The following is a 23,609-nucleotide window of genomic DNA, read 5'->3' as shown; positions in this document are numbered from 1 at the left end:
CCCTTCTGAAGTCTCTCAAACAGGCTGTGTAATGTTAATGTTCTCCATCAACATTCTTTGCAAACATTATGGATCCAATGATTAGGAGCATCGAGGAGGGTGGGGTGGATGGGATGCCATTCGCTCCCAATGGTGAAACTAACCATATGTTGGACTGCACACCTTATGGAACTTCTTTTGTTGTTCCTGAGCATCTGGAGCTGTTTAAGTTCAGACACTTTCAGACTCTAGGGGGGAGGAGGGAGGGAAGTTCACTATTCACAACTCTGTTTCTGGGGTAAACACATCTGTGGACAGTGTTTATGCTGCATTCACTATGAAAGCGAGACAGAGATGAGGAGAAGGAGAGTGCAGTATATTAGTGTGTGAGGTTTCTTTAGCTCAACCGTGTGTGTAACAGAGTGTAGGGGGTGGTAAGTGGTTGGCTGACCACCCTGGACAGCCCCTTCCTGACTACATCGCTGACAGGAAGTATAGAAAGAAAAGGAGAAAAAGAGACGTGAAGTTTTCTGTTTCTCCTTTTTGTTTTTTCTGGCTTTTTTAAGATTTGGTCCACCGTCGTCTGAAAAGAAGAATACATTATTCGGAAAACGCACCAAAGAGAAAAACACAAAGCGAAAGAGTGAAGCAAGAATATGGAGGACAAATTTTTGCTGTATACTGGGGCATTTTGTGAGGGATTATTTGTGATGCCAAGGGAAGAATGTTGAGAGTGAGGAGTGAATGATGAAAACAGCTGTTGGGACTCCGAACACGGAGCATCCTGAGAGTAAGTAGGCAGATACACAAACATCCAAACAGTGTATACACACAATATAGTTCTCTTAGCGTTTTTGACTGTTTTATGCTCTCATTAAGCATAAAAGGTATTTGTTAAGTCATGTAATTATGGTCACTTTTTGGAACAGTTTCAATACAAGGCTGAATGAACAGCAACAGCTGGAAAACTGGAAGTCTTTACTTTTATATCTTTTAAAGGATATCAATCAATAGTAGTTAAACTGCAGAAATGTAATAGTAATGAATTTCCAAACACTTTATCTATTATGATTATGCAGGGATCCAAATGTAAAAGTCTAATAACCGTTCTTTAAAGAAACCCATTGTACTAGGCCACTAATCTGAATATCTGGAAGGGACAACCCTGATCCAGATCTGGTTCTTTTCAAATACACTTCAAATATGTAAAACCATTGCATATTTTAAGTGTATTTGAAAAGAAACAGATTTTTAAAAGGTTACAAGTGTAAAACATGTTTGCTGCTTAGGTAATTATTTAAGATATTATTTTAATTTTATATATACAATGTGATTTTAAAAATTGTTTGATCAAATATGTAAACACGTGTTTTAAAAAAAAAAAAAATGTATAGACCTCAACATAATATCAGCCAGGTAAATGTTGATGAATTTCACAAAACACTTACGTATCGCATGGTGCTTATCTCTATATCTCTGTCTCGCACCGTCAGGTCTACCACTTGTTTTACTAAATAGATATTATCACTTTATTGTGTTTTGCAGCAATTGCACATTAATGAAAAGGCCAAGGAAATCAACTAGTCCTTGACAAATACAGTACTGTTAATATACTGACTTCATTCATGAGGTTTCAAGTTCATATACAATAAGCAAACAATAAATATTGATAGGTTTGGCTCGCTGTCGGCAATGGAAAGGCTTGAGCATGAGCTCAAGCTATATATTTCGGTGAAAAATATGCTATATGATATAATGGTACAGCAATACAGAAAAGGAGAGATTTTTGCAGGAACTGAAGGAGGGAAACATCCTGGTAGCAATGGGAGAGAACAGCAGCTTAGCTGAGAGAACAGAGAGCAAAAATGCTGCTATGATTCACAAGGCTTATTTCGTCCTCACATGAACATGCTGACACATTCCCTGTTGCACAACCTAGCCATATTGGCACATTTATTACGATCATATGACATTCTGAATTGACGTCATGTTTTCAAGGGGGAAAAAAACCAAAATTTTTTATTTTATGTTGCAGTGGTTATCTGAGTTGCAATATGTTCATATTCAATTTTGTTATACTGAGATCTTTGTATGATTTTTCTTATGTCTGCAGGGTGATCTAAAAACCATTCATCGGATTTTTCTCGAAGTTCTGCTTGTCCTCATTATGCACTATGCTCTCCCCTGGCCCTTCCACAGCACCTTCAGGCCTTTCCAAACCCTCTTCCCCAACCATATCTTCACCTATTCAGACATCTTTCCATCCACAAACCTCTCCTCTCCCTCTTAGTCCTCCTTCTTGCTTGACTTCTACTCCAACCTTCCCACTGGTTGATATCTCTGACAACCCATCCCCCGACCCTGTCTCCCATCCGCTTCCAACTTCACCCCCAATCTTATGTGTACAACCTTCCTCACCTCAACTTGACTCCAAACCATCCCCACCTCCTGCCCAGAAACCCATGCCTCCTCAGGTCTCAAAGCCACCCCTCCCAGCACAACTCCCCTCTGCTCTTCCTAAGAGCTCCTCCTCAGCCATGCCTAGACCATCTCCACCTCCTGCCGTTAGACCCTCATCTCCACCTCAACCCAGACCACCACCACCAATAGTCCCAAAACCACCAGTCCCCACATCTCCAGTGAGCAAGTCCCATAAACCTATTCCTCCTGGTATCAGCATCCTGGAGAAACTGATTAAGACATGTCCAGTGTGGCTTCAACTGGGAATGAAGCAGGACAGAGCCATGCATATACTGAGCAAGGAGTTTCCTGGGGTGAGAGAGAATAGTTGTTGTGTTTTGTGCAGCTTTATATTCATTTATTTAATAGGCAATCAAACAACTTTTTGACCATTGTGCCATGCCTCAATGCTTTTTCCGCATCTTGTAAGAGAATGCCTTGCTTTCAAACCACATTTTTTAAGATGCTGCATCAAGTTCAAACAAATTCAACTTCAAACTTTTTACACACAGCACACGGCAGCCTCAAAACAGTGGACCAGTCAGAAGAAGTGTGGAGGGGGCAAGCATTTGTTTACAGTAACTATCTGGGCAGGTCAAAGAAGCCACTTAGCTAGGATGATCAGTAATTATTTAATCAATTAATTAATTTGTTTTCCGTTCTAAAAACAGTAGTGTTCAATCCTGCTGTTTGGCTACTTCACTGTGTTATTTCCAATTTTTGCCAGAGCACACTTGCGTTCTCCACTGCACTTTTTTCTATTCTCAAAGATGTTAGATACACCAAGATAGTGCACTTTTATTACTATGACTGTGAAAAAGTGTCTGGTCCAGCCTGAGTTTCCCATTCAAGTAGACAGAACTTCGTCTTGGATGCTTGCAAACAGACTTTTCTCGAAAGGGACTTCCTTAGCACTTCATCTTGTGTTTTTTAATACAAAAATGTGTTTTGTTTGTGAACATACCCTTACAAGTTCATCTCCATATTATCAGTTACTTACCCTGATACGATTCCATTTAGTACTGTTAAACTGACTGTATCAGTTGTTTGATTTTGCAGATCTTTTTAGTCAGGAGGGATGCAAGTCAAAAACCGATGGTACTTGCAGTATGCCTTCCTGACCAGCTGGAGGAGCCCCATGTCAAAGAACTGCCTATAAAGGAAGAAAAGTCCTGTGAGTTATTTTGCATTGAGAAATGAGTGTTCTTTCAACTTGATTTAGGAAAGTTTATGCATAGAATGCCTTTATGCCAGAGACAAACCCACACACAAACACATTAGCATACAGACCTAAACACATCCACACAGACAGGCCCACGCACAAACACATTTGCATACATACCTGATCAAATCTGCATAGATGTTTTTAGAGTGAGTACAGAGGTATAAACAGACCTGAAAGGGTATTGCAGGTGCTTGGTGGTGGGGGTTGTAGAGGCTGCGGGCTAGAGGTTTCCTGTACCTAGCCCTGCATTGCAGTTGTAGTTACAGGATGTCCTGCACTGGCCTATTATAGCTTCATTTCCTGGTGTCTGTGTGTGTGTGCATGAGTGCATACGTGTGGTCATTTTCACAATCTTTACAAAGCAGTCTTGTCTTTTTTGTCCAGCTGTTACAAAGCTAAGCTTTTTTGCCTGAAATAAAATCTCTGTAAGTGAAGGGTGGTCAGTTTGACATGTTTATTTACACATTGCCATTCATCATTATCCTCCTTCCCACCCTTACAAAAATTCACCAGTAAGTTGTTTCTATTTTAGTGTTTCTGCGTCACCAGTAAATAAGTCGCACAAACAAACATTGTGATCTAGTGCCACTAATAAATTGAAGTATTATGGCTAAGAGTTAACATCGGGGACTGGATGTGTGCTTAGCATTAACACTTCTGTTTCTTTCATTCGCCGCAGTGCTGTACCTTGAAGGGTCTGTGCTGGTGTTTGAGAATATTTTTAAACTCATTGCTTTCTACTGTGTTAGCCGGTAAGATAAAAAAAAAACTAATAAACAAAAAACAAATCATAACCCCATATGCATACATATTTTGCTTCATTTAACTTTTCTCAATACATCCACACTTTTCATTTATCTTTTTCATTCAGGGACATCCTCCCTTTTCCTCTGAAGTTACCTCAGGTCATTCAAAAGGTAGCAAAATACGAGGACATGGAGGTGATCTCTTCTCTAGGCTCAGGTAAGACAAATCAATAGGTTATAAGACATAAACCTAGCTATTGTAAATATGGTAAAATGTGTGCAACAGATCTCTTATTCAGTAAAGGCCCTGACTCACATTCTGCCCTAGGCGAGAGGGGTGGGCAGAACAGATAGCGGGTACAATACCATGAAAATGCTGCAGTTGACTGAACGTTTCATTATGTGCATGTATAAGTGTCCCATACCACCCCAGCGAATGTTTAAAAACGAATGTGCAAGGGGCAGAGCATGTGTAGGATGTGTCCAATTCTGGCGAAATCTGTTGAACTTGTGCGCACATTCTTGTGTGGGCCTGCTCATACTATTGTAAAATAGCTCCATTAGCAATCAACCTTGATTAATTTATGCCAAGAACAAAAAATGTAGTAGTATTTAGCTGATCATATGATCTCAACATGTCACCTCCCACTCAAAACAACCTACTTGATGTAAAATAAATCAGCTTTTATTAGGCTACTAATATGACTCTTATTCTCATTTGTGATGACTTTTCAAAACCACTATTGATATTTTTTGTGTATTTTTTTTTCAATTAGGAAAAAAATAGTTAGTGCACCTTTTAGTTTTATTCCTGAGCAATCAAACATTTCTATGAAAATCCATAGGAAGTGCTAAACAAGGGTAATGGTACAATGGCTAATGCTGTACCTAAAGATAAGTGATATATTTTGAAGACGTTCCCAGGCAATCTTAATAATGAAATAATGCTGACATAGTTCATAGCTGAATTTACCAGTGAATTGTCTTGGTAAAGTGTAATAATGCTAACATGAACACATTTCTCATGCTAACACAGAGTTCTGGAACTCAGCTCTGAATAGTCATGAGGAAGTGGAAAACGTTGCTAGTAGCTGTGGTGCTCTGGATAGGCAGGCGCAAAGCAGCTCCTGTGAAATCCAGCTTTCCATTGGCAGTGACCGGCTTTGGTACGTCAACCCAATTTTCATTGAGGAATGCAGCAACAGCTTGCCACCCACCTCTTCTACCCCTGTTTTGAGAACCCAGAGTCTCAACACACCAGTCCAGGCTCCGCCCAAATACAAAAGGCCGCCACCCCTACGTCCTCCCAGTGCACCTGAGTGTTCTCAACACTATGCATTAGCCAAGCCTTCAAAAGGGGAGTTCAAGGCAGTTCTCAGTTCTCCACCCCCTTCAGTCCAGAAAGGGGAAGGAAGTGACTGTCAGCATGCAGTCAGAGAACAAGAGAGACAGGGAACTCTTGCCCCAAGCACTGAGTGTGAAAAGCCTGCTGTCTTACAACCAGCTCAGGGCAAAGAAGGAAAACGGCTTTCAACTACGACTTCACATCAAGTTCCTCCAATACCAATCCGACGGAGACTATCTGAAAAGCAAGCTTCAGAGGAACCAAAGCAGCAGGAAGTCCACACCAGCACCTTCACAGAAGCAGAGGGCAATATTCTGCAAGTCCCTGTAGCATCCCTCATTTGCCTAGATGACAGTATGGAAGAAAGGGACAAGCCTATGGACTCAGAGACTCAGCAACTTCAGGAAGTGCCAGTGGAAGAGTCTAAGGTAACAAATGGAGCTTCAATGGTGACTCGAGAGGTAGCACCTCAACCGAAGAGGCCTAATGCTCCAGTGGCGCCTCCCAGGAAGAAAAGACCCTCTCATAATCTGACCGGACAAGTCTCCCAAAGCTTTGTAAACTCACTTAGGCCAATCCCACAAGAGTCCATTCTTCCGTTAAACTCAAGCAGCCCCAGTCCCATCCGCCACTCGCTCTGCATCAATGCTGGTCATCCCAAAGTCTCGGATGTTTCTCTATACTCTCCTGATGGTGGAGCTCCACCAGACCATGACTCATACTCAACCAGCAGCACAGAGGAGGAGGTGGATACCAATGTGGCGACAGGTACTGTCATCAAGAGGACCCCAACAATTATGTTAGACCGTGCCAAGCAACGACTGTCAATGGTGACTATGGCGAACCTCTCCAATGTCCTCACGGGCTTCATGAACGCAGACCGTAAGTTGCAGAAGCGCATTGTCGAACTGTCCCGGGATGGAAACACATACTTTGGGAACCTTGTTAAGGATTATCGAGCTTTCACTTTGGACACCATGCGGAAACACACCTCCAGCACAGAGATGCTCCAAGAGATCAGGCAGATGATAACCCAACTGAAAAGCTATCTGATCCAGAGTGCAGAGTTGCAAAATCTACAGGAAGCAGCCGGGTATTCTGAGGAGAAACTGGGTAATTCACCTCTGCATTATATTAACTGTAAAAAAAATTTTTTTTTCAGTATCTAAACAAATATTTGTCAAAATTGCCAAGCAACGACTGTCAATGGTGACTATGGCGAACCTCTCCAATGTCCTCACGGGCTTCATGAACGCAGACCGTAAGTTGCAGAAGCGCATTGTCGAACTGTCCCGGGATGGAAACACATACTTTGGGAACCTTGTTAAGGATTATCGAGCTTTCACTTTGGACACCATGCGGAAACACACCTCCAGCACAGAGATGCTCCAAGAGATCAGGCAGATGATAACCCAACTGAAAAGCTATCTGATCCAGAGTGCAGAGCTGCAAAATCTACAGGAAGCAGCCGGGTATTCTGAGGAGAAACTGGGTAATTCACCTCTGCATTATATTAACTGTAAAAAAAAAAAATTTTCAGTATCTAAACAAATATTTGTCAAAATGTTCAGACGTTCAGCTTCTGATGTGAGCATGTTTACATCCAAGCAAATTTAATTTAACCAAAAATTAAGAAACAATGTGAAAAGAAAAAAAGCAGAAAGACTAAGAAAGAAAGAAAGAAACACAATCAAATCAAGAGGCAGAGAGAGTCAGGGAGCTTGCTAGAGAAAGACAGAGGAAAAGGCGTTTGCTGAAGAGGTCACAGGTTCCTGCTTTACTTCAGGAGTCACCACAGAATTCACCATTTAAAACAAGACAGTCTCTAGGCAAGGCACTAAAATAAATTCCAGCGTTATGGACGTGACATTTGCAGTAAAAATGTAAAATATAAATTCTCAGAGAATGTAAATGTTAACAATATACTGAAACATCTGTTTATATTTTTCTAAACCCCTAACCATAGAGTTTAGGCATCAGAAAAAAAACAGTCTATGCACGTGTTTTATATTTTAAATCAGGCAAATATGCATGCGTTACGGACGTGACAAAAAAGGTCTTGAGTTTTTGGGAGTCGACATACTTTGTAGAAATTCTGCGAATTCAAATGCACAAGCCAAAAGAAATAATACCAGTCGAAAGGATAAGGGTTGTCTCTCCATGGAACATAAATTATTTATTTTATTTTGTTTTTCATTTTTGCATTTATGAGGGAAAACGATTGTTACGGACGTGACGTCTCTCCGTTACGGACGTGACAGATCTGAAATTGACGCTTGTCTGATTATGGCAAATCAGATAAAATGCTTTAAAAACTATAACCGAGATCTAATTGTGGGTCTCTGTTGGGTATTTAAACCAACAAACATTTCCCTCTAAAACATCTGTATGGTAAGGTTGCGCAATTAATAACATTTAAACTGAAATCACCTTGTTATAGATTAGCTTGTGTTCACGCGAGTGTGGTGTTAAAATGTAACCAGTGCGGATGTGTTCAAAACTGAATTCGGACATGATTATTTGCTAATGTGGTGTTTACTTTAGACCCCGAATAATATAGAATTGCTAATATACATCATCAGCTATAATACATGTTTACCAAGTTCCGGAGGTCGCCGCGGTTTCCACTCAGAACAAGCTTCGGTGAATTGAAGTATTGTCCGGTTGTTAGTGTGCACTGTGTAGGCCTGTGTCTGTGTGAAGAATGGTATGCAAAATACAATCGTGTCATAATGATCGCAATATTATGTTTGATGGCAATGATTATTCCCAGTTTGCGTTGCTAAATGCGCAATCGTGATTCAAAATAGCTGCATTATGTTTGTCAAAATAATTGCAATGTAAGCCAATGCTTTAGAATAATCTACATGTTGTTTATCGTCTCTAAAGATTACTTAATTAGTAGTTATGTTTTACCAAGTTTAATGGCTGGCATTCCCGTTACTTATGGTGTATCTCTTTTCTCCTGTTCAGAGATCATTACTGAAGCAGCACTATGCAAAAGTGTCCTGAAACCCTTACGAGAGGCAGTGTATAATGGACTGAAGGATATCCACTCCCGTACAGGAAATTTGAAGAAACTAAAAGAAAACCAGCAAGTGGTTCAGGGGACGACCACCACAGACCTGGGGGTCACCACCAGTGTTCCTGAAATGGCTGTTATGGAGAAAATTCAAACAAAGCTTGGTAACCTGCACCAAGAATATTCGCCTCAGAAGAAGATCGACTTGCTCCTCAAGACCTGCAAAATCATCTATGAATCCATGTCTGTGGGCTGTCCAGGTGGGTTTATTTTGGAATATTGCGAATTAGAGACCCTAAATTTAAATTTAGTAAATTGTAAATTTAGCAACTTTTGGAAAGTTATATATGTAGCTATAATAATTTATCTAGTTATAGCTATATATCTAATGTCACCAGTCAGGGCTGTGTTTCCTGAAAACATTTGAAGCCTTCCTAAGATTCTTGGAGATCATTGCTTGCTAATGATTTCTATTTACGATGCTTTTGGGAAATGCAGCTCAGACCATTACTCATCAGTTCTAGAGAATATGGAGGAAAGAGCACAACCTCTGAACACAGAGGGACAGAAAACACGTAACCGATGTTTCTCTACACAGCCCAGACTCCGCCTTTTCCTCCTCACCCCAAAATTAGTCCAGATTTCATCAAAGCTGCCATTAGCGCCTCCAAATAAGGAAGTGCTACAGCTGCAAAAGACAATGTTTGTGCAGAGAGCTGTTTACAGGACTGTTCACATGCGTAGTATATATCATAACATTAAAGCTTTTGTCTGTATTTTTCTGCATGTATATGCACCCTCCAAATAAGGAAGTGCTACAGCTGCAAAAGACAATGTTTGTGCAGAGAGCTGTTTACAGGACTGTTCATATGCGTAGTATATATCATAACATTAACTCTTAAAGCTTTTGTCTGTATTTTTCTGCATGTATATGCAGAACAACAAAGTAAGACCATGAACCACTGACCTGTTCTGAAAGGCCTTTTTTTTTTCTTTTTTCTTTTTTTTTAGTTCTGCAAACCAAATGCTTCACTCTGATGAAGTGATAAGAGTTACAATTTGTCAGGCTTTTTGTATGATCTGCAGTCCTGTGTAAATTTGAACCAAAATTTGAGCTAAACTTCATCTAATCTGCATTTCAAGTGATTGCTTTTTTGTGTGTAAAATTGCAGATGATTCACATTTACAAGTTTAAAGCTTTAATTGACTCTGACCAGCGTCTATTTTAGTTAAAATTATGCATTTCCTGTGAATTGCTGACTTCAAAGTCATGACACATTTTTTCAGTCACAGCTGAGATAAAGAATTTGTAGAATAACTTGTGTGGATAGTTTTTGTCATATAATATAGACATTTTTTTTGTCATAAAATTCTCTATAATTATATGTGCAATTCACAATTTATTGGATCTGATAGAACAGTCTTACATTTAAACATAACTGTAAGAAATTTGGAATGGAAATTATTTGTTGGACCTTTTTTTTTTTTTTAGTTCTGCAAACCAAACGCTTCACTCTGATGAAGTGATAAGAGTTACAATTTGTCAGGCTTTTTGTATGATCTGCAGTCCTGTGTAAATCTGAACCAAAATTTGAGCTAAACTTCATCTAATCTGCATTTCAAGTGATTGCTTTTTTGTGTGTAAAATTGCAGATGATTCACATTTACAAGTTTAAAGCTTTAATTGACTCTGACCAGCGTCTATTTTAGTTAAAATTATGCATTTCCTGTGAATTGCTGACTTCAAAGTCATGACACATTTTTTCAGTCACAGCTGAGATAAAGAATTTGTAGAATAACTTGTGTGGATAGTTTTTGTCATATAATATAGACATTTTTTTTGTCATAAAATTCTCTATAATTATATGTGCAATTCACAATTTATTGGATCTGATAGAACAGTCTTACATTTAAACATAACTGTAAGAAATTTGGAATGGAAATTATTTGTTGGACCTGCAGGACTTTTCTAATTTATACTGTATATTCTTTGTCTTTTTTTCATTATGTCATTCAGGCATAGTTATCTAGGCTTAAGATGAAATTGAAAAGTATGTTATTACAGTGGTTTTCACCTGCCTTAAGGATAAAACCCTAGCCTAAAACCCAAATAATATTCAACAACTGAATGTATTAATATCATCATGAACTGTTTGGGCCTACTATTATGCAAAGTTATTAATATGTTACATAAAAAAATTACAATTTTGTAAATACATTTTACGAAAAAATTGTTTCATCATGAACTGTTTGGGCCTACTATTATGCAAAGTTATTAATATGTTACATAAAAAATTACAATTTTGTAAATACATTTTACGAAAAATTTTTTTACATTTTTAAAAATATTTTTAAATTGAATTTCACATTTATTTTTAAGTGAATTTTTTATTTGAATAAACGTTTAATTTGAATGGTTTTCAATAGTAAGTAATTCACAGCACAAAACACAATGTGGTTGCCACAAGCCATGACCTTCATAATTGAATCCATAATTAATGTACTGTTGGACATATTTTATCTTGCGTAGTTTTGGATACAGTTTATAGAATGAGGGCATGTCACGCAACCCGTCCATGTTGGCATCTGCCTAAATTGACTGCTTCTATACCAAGTGATGGATGAATTTGTGCTAAAAAACAGAGATATTTCACATATTCTTCATTTAACAATTTTTTAACATTGCACGATTCAGTTGTATTTTTGTGTTTATCATTGTGTTTTTCCCTGCAATCGGAGCAACGTCATGACCCACCTTGCGACACATCAGTTGAGAACCACTGATCTACTATATATTTCTTTTTTATCTTTCCATGCACACCATTCTTGTTTCAGTGCTTTCTTTAATAGGTATTCATGAGCACTGAGATTAGCCCAGACGAGCGAGGCTTGCAGATTCTGAGCTATTATTCAAGTGCTATTCAAAGAATTATTCACCCCAAAGAACAGTCACAAATGAGATCCATTTCCTCTATTACAACTTCCAAACCGCAATCTTAAGCAATGGTTTGGCAACACAGTCTCATGGGCATCAGCAACCCTTTTCTGAAGTCCAAAACAATCTCTGTTGTGCAGGGTATGGTTCATTTAACAAACTTCTGTTTCACAAACTCCCTTAAAAACACACATTTTATACAGAAAGATTATCAATGTGATCAACACTGGCATTTTGTGTTGTTTCATTAAATCAATTAAACGGAAATAGTCAAATTAATTAAACTACAGATATTTCCAATGGGTTAGCAGTTTTGTCTCGACTGCGTAACCCTATTAAGTTAGAAAAGATGAAATTTTGGTTCTGTAGTTTTCATTTCTCTCATTTTGTTGATTTTATTATCTTAAATTAACCTTACTTTATTACACTGCAGGTGCTATTTTAGATCCATAATAAAAGGACTGGGTTTCCTGTGGGAACGTAATACTGAAGAAATGTACATCTAATAGGACAATTAACTTGCACAGAGAACACTACGTCGCCTCTAAATTACCAAGATTAAAATGCAGCGCATTGCAATGCAATTTTGTTTTAAAATTGCATTGCTACTTCATTTCAATGCATAGCACTGTTTTGAAATGAACATCGAAACAGATGAACTCCCAATGAATCATTCTTTGAAATCTCAATATACTGCAGTCAAGTTGCATCTGTGGTTGTGTGCTAGCCTTTGTATTATCACTGAAAACATTTCATTATTTCAGTGTGAACAGGTGTTGCAACTGTGCAACTGATAATAGTGCTGTTCAGCTTTTTGAGCCATCCCTTGGGACTTTATGATGTTTTAAGAATAATGTTTATAATTTCTAAGCAAAATAAGGTCTGTGGTTAATGTTGCTGAAACTTTCCTGTTTTGTTGCACACAAACATGAATTTTGAAACAGTTGAGCAATTTAAAAACGTCAGTTGATGACAATTTGCTAACTATGGACAATGACTTGAATCTGTGTGGTTAAAAAAGTTTAAGGTATGACTGTGTATACCAAAACATGAAAATCTCTTCAGCTAATGTAAGCCACAGACCTTATTTTACTCGGAAATCAACAACTGCTACTCTAAAAACCCATGAAAAAAATCCTGAAGGAACCAAGGGTGAATTAGCCTTCCAGTTTGGCCAACAAATTGACAGCTATTTTATTTACAGTCTACTTCACTGCTCTGGTGATAAAGCTAGTGCAGAAATATAGACACACAGCGACAGGTACAGAAAACAGGAGGCTAAATTTGCTACAGACTTCATCTTTCATATTCACAGCTGCAAGCATTGTTTTTCAATATTTAAATGAGCCAGATGTTAGTTTATTTTTGATTATATTTGATAAGTAATGGACATAGCCAGCTCATGGCTATACAGATACAAACCAGTTTTTACATCCAACATATGTTTTTGTATTTGTCTAACAGATTCATTGTCGAATGTCCAGATTAAAGCATCAAAAGCCTGAAGCCTTAAATGATTTGGCCCCATTGCTCATAAAGCATAATATCAGTCTTGTGACTATTATAGTATACAGCACAGCTCTCTCAGCATATTCTGAATTGTATTGTATTGGCGGGAGTCCAGACACAGTCCAGGGTGCATTTCTGTCCAGCATATATTTCTTGTTCTACATACAAATAAAATGCAGGGAGTGCAAATGACTAAACAGGAATCTGTGTAGTGTCGCAATGAGTGTGTACGGGAATGAGAAAATGTGTCCTGTTAGTGGTCAACACATCGATCAGTCCCTCATAGCAGCATTATCTACAATGCAGATTTTATTCTCAAAGCAATGGATTGCCACATACTGTACAAGTGAATTCCACTCAAAAGACTTTAATGCGATATGAATGATTTAATGTTTTGCTATTTTATTAATGAATGTATTTTGATTATTTCCTGATTTTTATGTAACAGGAAAGGCTTACGGGGCTGATGACTTCTTGCCTGTGCTGATGTATGTCTTGGCTCGCTGTAACATCAGCGCTCTGCTGCTGGATGTGGAGTACATGATGGAGCTAATGGATCCGGCACTGCAGCTCGGAGAGGGTGAGGACACACAAACACACACACACACACACACACACACGCACACGCACACACACACACACACACACACACACATCCAAGCCATAGTGAACGTACAAGAACCCATATTCACTGCGATCATGTACATAATGGATAGATTGCTTTTTGATAATCAAGAACATTTCCACTACATCTCAAATGATGCATTGTGTTTAAAAGCATTATGTGGTGGATATGACAATGATGAAAATTATTTTTAAGATTTTTGGAATAAAATGCCTCACTCATTTGTTTCCCTAGGATAATTTGACAGTATTTAATATAATTTTTTTTTAATTTTTTTAATTTGTAAATAAAACAAAGATTATTGGAGCACATTTTCCAAGAATTTCAGTCTGTCTACTTCAAATTGTATGTTTAATTCAATGTGTCACTTGCTGTTCCTTTATAATTAATTGAGAGAAAATAGTTTCTACACAAAATACATAAAATAAATAATCTTTTGAAATAATATTTGCCCCTATTCCATAATTTAACTCACAGCTTGATTAGAAATAATTAATAATAATATTTTGTCCTAGTTTGATATTTACCTTGATTTTCTAATGGTCTTATCGTTTATATTTTATTCACTCTGTTTAGATTTTCACAGCTTCTACAATGTAGCACTAATTTTATGGTAGATTTTCATATTTTAAGATTAAAAGGCTGGGTCTAGGATGAAAGTAAAACAATAAAATTGACACACAAAATACATATTTAAAACACATACACACAAATACATATTTTACAACGCTTATCATTTCTTTTAGTCACAAAGCAACACTGAACATTAGCTAGGATGGCAAAGTTACTGCTATATAACCATTACATATCTATATTCTTCTAGGTTCGTATTATCTTACCACCACTTATGGAGCTCTGGAGCACATCAAAAATTTTGATAAACAAGCTGTGACCAAACAGCTGAGTTTGGAGATCCAAGACTCCATCCATCGCTGGGAGCGCCGCCGCACCCTAAACAAAGCCAGAGCGTCACGCTCTTCTGTACAGGTATTATGACTGCTATAATGTCTTGGATAACCATTGGCCAGTCAACTGTGAATTTATTTTTCTTTATGTTGCTCCACATTCCTGTCAGGACTTCATTAACGTGTCCTTCCTGGAGGCTGGATCCAACACCAAGACCTTGGGATTGCGTCCCAACACTACTGCTCAGGACCTGTGCAATCAGTGTGCGGAGAAGTTTGAGGTGTTGGATCCTGAGTCTTATTGCCTAAGCGTGCTAGTGGATGGCCATGACAAGCCTTTGGCTCCCGAGGAGTTTCCTCTCACGATCAAGTCCACTTTGCACCACAGTGAGCCACGTAAGGAGTATTATTTTGTCTACCGCCATGGTCGCTGGCCTGAACAAGAGTCTGTGGACCAGACACCATCAACACCAGCACCTGAAGAGAGTTTGATATGAACTAATCCATTTGTATGTGTGTGTGCGCCAGTGATAGGTAGATCTTTAGCAGAGGGTTTGAGCTGCTTGAATGGACAACTTTGATTTATGAATTAATGTAAGTGATGCACAAGAATGTAAGCAGACATTACAATGCCTAACCACATAGCAAAATGTGCTATTTGCCCAGGGAAATTATACAAATACAAAAACTGGCTTACAAGCTGGCTGGCATTTGCTTTAAAACATGCGCTGGAAAGGACCAGGACTGGAATTTGTTTTGAAAAAAATCTAATATTTTTCTCCTAAAAAAGCCTCACATGAGGAGCCTGCATTATTATATATTAAAAAAAAAACGTTGAGATTCAAGAATATCTGCAGACACACAACAGATACATCCTTCACCTTAGTTAGCCTTTACTTGTTCCCAAGCTCTATACAGTCCTCGACAGTTTCATGATTTACAAATGAAACTTTATCTTTCCAACAATGCAAATCTTTTCACATCTCAGGGCTCAGCATATTGTGACTCATACCCCTGTTTCGGTGCTTATTTTTTCATTTATACGTTTCTTAAAGCAATGCATCTTTACAGACCTTGAATTGGTTATGCACCTGCATTGCTCTCATATCATATATGGCCATACAGATATGCTCTCGGTGTTATATTTTATTCATATTTTAGTTCACTGTTGTTGTTTTTTTTAATATCACAACATATGTTTATAGGCATAAGCTTTGGTTTTGAGGCAAATTATTTTAAGCAGCATAAATGCATAAGTATCACCAGGGGCGGATTTAGTGAATTGGGGGCCCCAGGCAGGAAGCTGAAGGCACTCTGCAGGACATGGAGGCGCCAGCACCATCACTTGAATTTTTTTCTAACAGTGGAAACAACTTAAAATACGCAGTCATTTTTGCTCATAAAGGTAAGAGTAATACATCATTCTAAACTGTAAAGGGTCTAGTTTTATTTGTGTGCACTCACAATATCAACAAAACGCTTTCTGCCGTCTCGGGCTTGAACAGGAGCGCTTCACAATGATGAACCTAAACTCAGACATGATCAAAATATATAGAAAGCTTTAAATTACTACTTTAAAACGAAATAATTCAAATCGAAAATAGAAACTCTTTCATTATGTAATCCGTGCATTTCTCTCTAAAGGCACATCCAACTAGGAGATGGCGAGTCATTTTTTCATCACTATAATTGATGGAAGGCCCGATTATAATTTGCGTTTTATTTGATAATTTCCTACAGTTAAAAAATAAAACACTAATTATAATGGCATATATGTAAACTTTGTCCTATAATTGTATAGCTGCTTTTTCTGATTTTTATGTTTCTCTGTTCTGAATACCTTAAAATTTAAAGGATTTGCTGAAACGCAATTTTTTATGATATGTTAATTATTTATATTTTTTTATCAATGCTGCAAATGCTTTATAAAACAGCTTTAAAATTACTTTATTGCATTCCCGACGCTTTTAAAGTACTTTTCACTATACATTTTATGGGTAGCTTGAATGTAAACATTGTCATGAATAACAGCAACCGTTCGCGTGTCCGCGCTTAATGCGCATATCCTATATGAAAAACATTTTAGGGGGCCCTTGGCTTTTGGGGGCCCAAGGCGGTCGCCTACCTTTGCCTAATGGGTAAGTCCGCCCCTGAGTATCACACAATATGTGACTGTTTCAGTGTGCACAACACTTGTCAAACCAAAGATTGGTGTTATATAAAAAATGTATACTGCTAATAAATACTTTTATATTATTTATGGTGTTTGTTCACATATATGGAAAGGGAAACTTAAGATGTTATTGAAAAAAAAAAACACTTCAGATTCCCATAAAACACTTCCACCTCATCATTTGTACTATATATAATGTGATCTAAATGAGTAAATTAAAGCAAAAAGCCATGAAAGTCTGTGCATTTTACCATGATTGAAAACAAAGCAACACTAATAAGATAAAATATGTCAATGATCAATAAAAAGGTAATAATCAGATTATTTTCTAACAAGATCATTAATATAAAATTTAATTTATGTGTGGTAACAGGCACATGGTTTTCAACTATTTTACAAAATGGCTCATCAAATCAGACTATCGAGCTGTTTCAAGTGAATTTAGGGGGTTTTGCAACTATAGTAACTGTTCAAGTTGCTACCCTGAAAATCTAAATGTGATTCAGAACAACACTGCCCACAGACAGTTTTTAAAGAAACCCTCATATTAGTTAGTATGAGAGATTTAACAATAGCATCCATCTTGTTTGTGCATGAACAAAAAATAAGAGGGGGTGTTTTACCTGACAGATTTATAAGAGAAACAAAGCTTTAGCTCTAGACTGACACGTGTGGGAAGGATGTTTGCGCTTTTACAAACACTGGAATTCTGGGTAGTGGAGAGAGGTGAGCTCAGCTCAGTTTTTTGCATATCAATGATAGAGGATTGCAGCAGGCTAAAAATGAGACTGTAATAATACACATGAGATTATTGCAGAGGTGTATGATGCAAATGTGTGATATCATGCTGTTCTTCCCTTCCAGATGTGACAGTTTCATTAATGCATCCCTGAAATCCCTGATTACCGTGTCATTCCATAAAAATCAACAAGCAGTTTGTGTCTGATGGTGTACTACTAAACACAAAAATCTGCTATTTTAGAAGTTCTGCTGAAATATTATGCAGTGTCTTAGTAGTGTTTAAGAAATATTTGAATTGAAAGTAGGATCTGAAATTCAGCATTTAAAAAACTTCCTAAATAATGCTAAACTTGATGCCATGTTTTTTTTCCCCCTTCCCAGTCACACTAGATTAATCGCCGAAAAGGAAGTGTCTTTTAAATGACATAAGAGGAAGTGATATCATGTGAATTCTCAGGGAGAATTCCATTCGAAAGTGAGCATAACTATACTGAGTACTTGAACACTAGCTCTAAGGCATTACTGTCTCATATGGCTGTTTGTTACACCCTACACAAAACTTGAATATGAATGTTATACCTTAACATTACATAGCAAAATGTAAATTTATATCAGTTAAGATTATTGTGGCAAATGAAGTGTTTGCATTAAACACAGCATATTTGTGTATTTCATTAAAATTTATAGTATCATAATTTCCTGTTGGGTTTAAATGAGTTTAAATGCAAAAAAAAGCATCTCAAAAAAATTACACTAGTTTTATGAATGAATCCTACAAACGTGCCACCCAGGATCACATGATCAAATTTCTTCCCTGAAGTGACCATAACATGTCCTGGCTGATTGCCTTTTAATGGGCCTTTCATGAAGGGATCCACTCGCATGACATCACACTACTATACATAACAGCCTGTTTTTATTATATATTATAGACCTTTTGAAAGAACTATAGACCTATTATAGGAAATTCATTTTATTGTCTCAAGGGGTCAAGGTTTGGCTTTGTTAACAAGGCCACCGTTAGCCCCGGTTTGAACATCACATACATAATCTGGCAGTAAAAAGCATCTTTCTGTGTTGGCTCTTGAATGCTAAGGATAGGAAAGCTAATGTTATCATAACTTTGATAGCAGGAAAAAGTATTTTTTTTAATGTTCTACTGTCACATTCAGTGTTCGAACTATACCGTGGACTTTGGGGGAGCCCACTTGTGTTTTTTTATAACGGGGACAGGGGAGCCCATGTCTTATTAAGGGGAGCCAAGCTCCCCCTAGCTGCCCCGTAGTTCGCACCCTCTCAAATGTTCACAATATTCATTTAAATTCAGAATGTATATTTCACAAATCCCGTTTTCAGGGGAGCCCATGTCTTATTAAGGGGAGCCGAGCTCCCCCTAGCTCCCCCGTAATTCGCACCTTGGTCACATTCCCCTCTCAAATGTTCACAATATTAATTTATATTCAGAATGTATATTCAGAACATCTATATTCATTTCTAGCTTGAGATAACAGTGACTTTATGTGCTAATTTTTCGCTCTTAAATACATTTCTTGTCTTGCAGTGTGTTTAAAAATTTCAAAGCAGTTTACTTCAAAAATCACTTCTCCAAAAACATGCTCTCCAGAAGATCAACAGATGATCTTTAAGTAAAGTTTGAGATCTTTCACAGTTGTTTGTGAGCATGAAAAATCCCGAGGTTTGGAAGAGGATATGAAAGACCAGGGGTGAGGGAAAAGAGAGAAGAGAGAATGCTAGCTTGTGGAAAAAAAGAGCTCATGACTCACAGTCGCGGTTTACGGTGGTAAAACTTAAAGATCTATGGATTACAACCAAAGTTGCGCTTCAGATCATCTCCTCAGCCCCTCGCCGCCGAATCCCTCGACCTCATCTGCCTCACGCCCTGATTCTTTCCTTCGATGCTTTCATTCTTGTCCCTCCACTCATGTCCGACCCGACCGACCCACGTCGCTGTTGTCGTGCTCTATAATGACTGTCAGGACCTGCTCGTCTGAACCTTGCACTCACAACCGCTGCCCATTATTTTAAATGAGACCTCGCTAAAGTCCACTTCGGTAACAAGCCTTCCTGTGCTGATTAAAAATGAATGTTTTCGTTCGCCGGATGTCGCCTAGGCTATAGGTTGACTGAGTTTTTTTTCCCCACGGTAATTAATGTTTATATTAAATAACCATGAAATATAGCCTTTAGCTAATAAACACACACATTTTTTGATATAATACAAGGTGTTCCTTATGTATAAAAAAATAGTTATTCGCACATGATTGTGTGGAGTGTTTCTGAAGCAAAAGCCTACCTGTGGTTGCGTAAAATGCGACAAATTGTCTTGTGGGGGTTTCAGTGTGTTTGACAGGACCTTTTAAATTTAATGAGAGTGACGTCTTGCTTGGCCTAGAATCCAAACGTGTGCGTAGGCTGCTAGAGGACGGCAAACACGTCACTTCAAATTTGGCTGAGGATCCTCATTACCGACCCTTATCTTGTAACTCATGATCCTATAGGTTACGCCCAGCGACAGATAGGTCACGCGCTTGAGTCAAGGTCATTGTATACCATAGTAAGGAAAAGCTGGAACATGCCGTTTTGATCATGATTTTGTGATCATGTGGCACTTTCCATTTTTATCTTTTCTCTTTTTTTTTGAGACATCATTAGGTGCTCTGACGTCCAAACAGTTGTCTTTTCTCATCTGATTCTTTCCTCTATTTTAAGGCTCCATCCAAACAGGACAGTCAGAGGTGTGGCCTTTTCTCTGTTTCAGCGCGGTTTCCGTTTCAACAAGGAGAATGACACATGCCTTTTTATCTTTTCTGTTTCCCCCTACAACTTCTGACAAAAAGAGAGGTATATATAATCCCACACAAGCAAAGCCTGTATATATTCACACTGGCACCTGACAATGCACAACAGAGTTCGGGGTAGAGCTACAACCTGAGAACTCGATAAAGCAATACATACAAAGAGGTACCATAGGTAACTTCTCAACTATTAAATACCTACCTAGAGCGTTAGACCGAAATATTGGACAAACACAAACCTCTCTGAGACATTGCATGGAAGATTTGCAAACCAGCTTGGAGTCACACAAGACTGATTGGATTTTTGACTCCAGACAAAGAACTTCACAGCAACACTCAGCCAAGAGGAAGAGCTTCTCCACAAAGGTACCATAAATTTAAATAGTAATTTTACTATTTAATTTTATAATTGCAAATGATCAAATCTATTATTTAATGTACCAAAATAATTTAAATAGATTTGCATTTATATTGATTTTCACAAAAATTCGTTACATAGGCCCTTTATAATTTAATGAAAATCTTATAGTTTGGTATAGTTTTAATGTTTTTGAATATTATAGAGAACAGATAGAAAGCAGAAAATAAGTTTAACTGACATCGACATTTCATGATAATTCAACTTAACTTTGTCTTGTATTTTAAAAACTATAAAATGACACAGCTATTAATATGTATCTTTTTAGTCCGTTCTAAAATACTATACTATGTAAGTGAGTGAAAGGGTGTGAATAATTTATATAGACGTTTGAAATACACTTCTGATTGGCTGATATATGAGTTTAATTTCAAAGTGGCCTGTAGTCAGAACTATCTTCTAGCAATCGTCAGCATTCCTCATATTTCTCATATCTGAGTAAATTACATTCAATAGCCTATACATTTTGAATGTTGCACATGTATATTCTCTACATCTCCCAACTGTACAGAAATATTTTACCAATATTTTGTCTTGGTCAACATATTCATCTGTAGATGGTGGCTTTATTCTTGCCTCCTCGTCCTGCCCTGTTGTTCTTAGTCCTCATGAGTGTGACTCTGATGACGTCTGCATTTCCCCAGCCTCAATTTCGACCTCTGCAAAGGTATAACTGCTCATTATTGATTATTATGCTGTTATATATTAGTAGTAGTACTGATGTTGTTGTTATTCCTCATTTTGAACAGTGCCTTGTATCGCTTTGGTGAAAACTCACCAAACTTTGCATGCATGACGAGTCTGTAGTTAATTGCATTCTGTGTAATTATGGGATGGATGAGATGTGTGGTTACTTAGCAACTAGTCATTACATTTGCAATATTCAAAACATAAAACCCGCAACTCCATTTGAGCTAGAGACATACAATTTCACATGGAAGTATTTCTTTCTCACAGAGAACAAATTTACCTTAAGTACCACAAGTTCTACCATGGAAACCTTAAAAAATATACATTACAAATTCTTGTTCATTAGATCAGGATTTTTTTACTTGTTGGATTTATAAATTGGCAACATGTAATAGATTATAGGGTTCTATAAATAAAACTGCCAGACACTCAATGCAACTCCAATTATGGGTGCAAAAAATATATGTTTTTCAAACAGCTGCTCTGTAAAAGAAAATTATAAATAATTTAATTGTCCATTCTACTAAAACGCCATTGTACCATTCAGAAGTATAATTTCATAAATGTGTTTTTTTTTTTACAGTAGCTTCCTATTGCTCGCTAGACAACTTTCTGACACTTCTCTTTCTCCGAAACAGTAACTTGCCTGCTATTGGTCAGGAGGATTCCAAAGGTGAACAGTGGGAACTGCTGTACCCTTCCATCTCACTCCGTGATTGGAGCATTCAGATGCTGACCGCTCCAGATTTTGGTGCAGCTAATGCTGGGGCAGAACAGCTGGTGGGGGACGATTGGCTTCCGCTCAGCCAGTCACATATGGAGGAGGAGCTGGTGAAGGGCTGGCCGGGCAACTGGCCTTCACGGGTGGGTCACCAGCAGAAGAGAAACATAGTGGTGGCAGATGACGCTGCATTTAGAGAGAAGAGTAAGCTTTTGACAGCAATGGAAAGACAGAAATGGCTCAATTCCTATATGCAGAAACTCTTTGTAGTTAATTCCAAGTAATTATAATGTCTATGTAATTGTATATATATATATATATATGAAATATATTGAAAAATATTACATTTTATGTTGGAGAAAAACACATTTGATCATCACAGATAATGTAACCAAGTCAAAATATTAATTCAACTTAAAATTAAAATTCTGTCATCATATAATTATGTTATTTAAATCCTGTATGATTTCCTTTCCTTCGTGGAACACAAAAGGAGATATTTAGCACAATGCCCAAGCTGCTTTTCTCCAACAAGAAAGTAAATCATATGGTTTTGAAATGACATGATGGTAAGTAAATGTTAAGAACTTTAATTTATCCCTTTAAAAAACTCTTTTGACACCAGCATTTAAAAAATGTATGTAGATAAAGGTGTTTTCTCTTTCTTTTAGATGATCTCTGAATAAGAAAAATGCATGATGTGTTTGTTGGTCTCATGATTTGAATAAACACCTGAAAACTATTTGTATGACTGTTTGTATGCAATTTTTAAATGGCTTAATTGGATGCACGGAATATGAGCTGCCTTAATAGATTTACACACTTTGTTTTTGTGCTTTTCTTTTTTTGTCAACAGTTTGTTAAATGCTTCTACATAGGTAAGACATATGTACGGTGGCCGAGAAGTGCAAAGCAAATCACAATTCTGAAAACAAAATAACAAATTACAAACGGAAGAACCAGCCGAAGAACAGCAGAGTCGTGGTAGAAAGTTCGGAGATGGTATTAAAGTAGCTCAGTTTAAATGTATTGTATGAATTGCCCTTACTATGGAATAAAAAATATGGAGCGTATATTTAGATTTAGTTAAAAGAAGCTGTAAAACATCAGTTCCAGTGGTGCAGATGGATAAGTGTGTGTTGTTGACTTTTTGACGCGATCGACCCGGGTTCGATCCCACCTTTTGCCGAACTTTTTTTCCTCCCTTTTCAAATCTCGTATCACATCATAAAGGCATTTATTTTCAATAAAAATGAAGGAAATAATCAAAAAGTTGAAAATAAAGTATCGGGTAGGGTT

At 37.5% G+C, this 23,609-nt stretch overlaps 1 protein-coding gene across 2 annotated transcripts; it reads left to right on the top strand.

Moving 5' to 3' along the window:
* The first annotated feature begins 424 nt into the window (after positions 1 to 424).
* On the top strand, positions 425 to 15,567 carry LOC107733182 (ras and Rab interactor 3-like). 2 transcript variants are annotated; one of them, XM_016544729.1, is made up of 11 exons: positions 426 to 769; positions 2,093 to 2,753; positions 3,499 to 3,613; positions 4,344 to 4,416; positions 4,536 to 4,627; positions 5,447 to 6,585; positions 6,965 to 7,247; positions 8,729 to 9,037; positions 13,670 to 13,801; positions 14,670 to 14,833; positions 14,922 to 15,567. In XM_016544729.1, the coding sequence occupies exons 2-11, from the start codon at positions 2,154 to 2,156 to the stop codon at positions 15,246 to 15,248; spliced, it is 3,234 nt and encodes a 1,077-aa protein (XP_016400215.1). In that variant the 5' UTR covers positions 426 to 769; positions 2,093 to 2,153; the 3' UTR covers positions 15,249 to 15,567. The 2 variants fall into 2 exon arrangements, with proteins under 2 accessions (XP_016400216.1, XP_016400215.1); XM_016544730.1 differs by lacking the exon at positions 6,965 to 7,247 and having other exon boundaries at positions 425 to 769; positions 5,447 to 6,868.
* The last annotated feature ends 8,042 nt before the right edge of the window (positions 15,568 to 23,609 follow it).

This window comes from Sinocyclocheilus rhinocerous, unplaced genomic scaffold (assembly GCF_001515625.1).
Source record: "Sinocyclocheilus rhinocerous isolate Xijiao unplaced genomic scaffold, SAMN03320098_v1.1 scaffold8, whole genome shotgun sequence".
Taxonomy (NCBI): Eukaryota; Metazoa; Chordata; class Actinopteri; order Cypriniformes; family Cyprinidae; genus Sinocyclocheilus; species Sinocyclocheilus rhinocerous.
The sequence above is the reverse complement of the archived record's forward strand: the minus strand, read 5'-3'. Positions and strand labels throughout refer to the sequence as shown.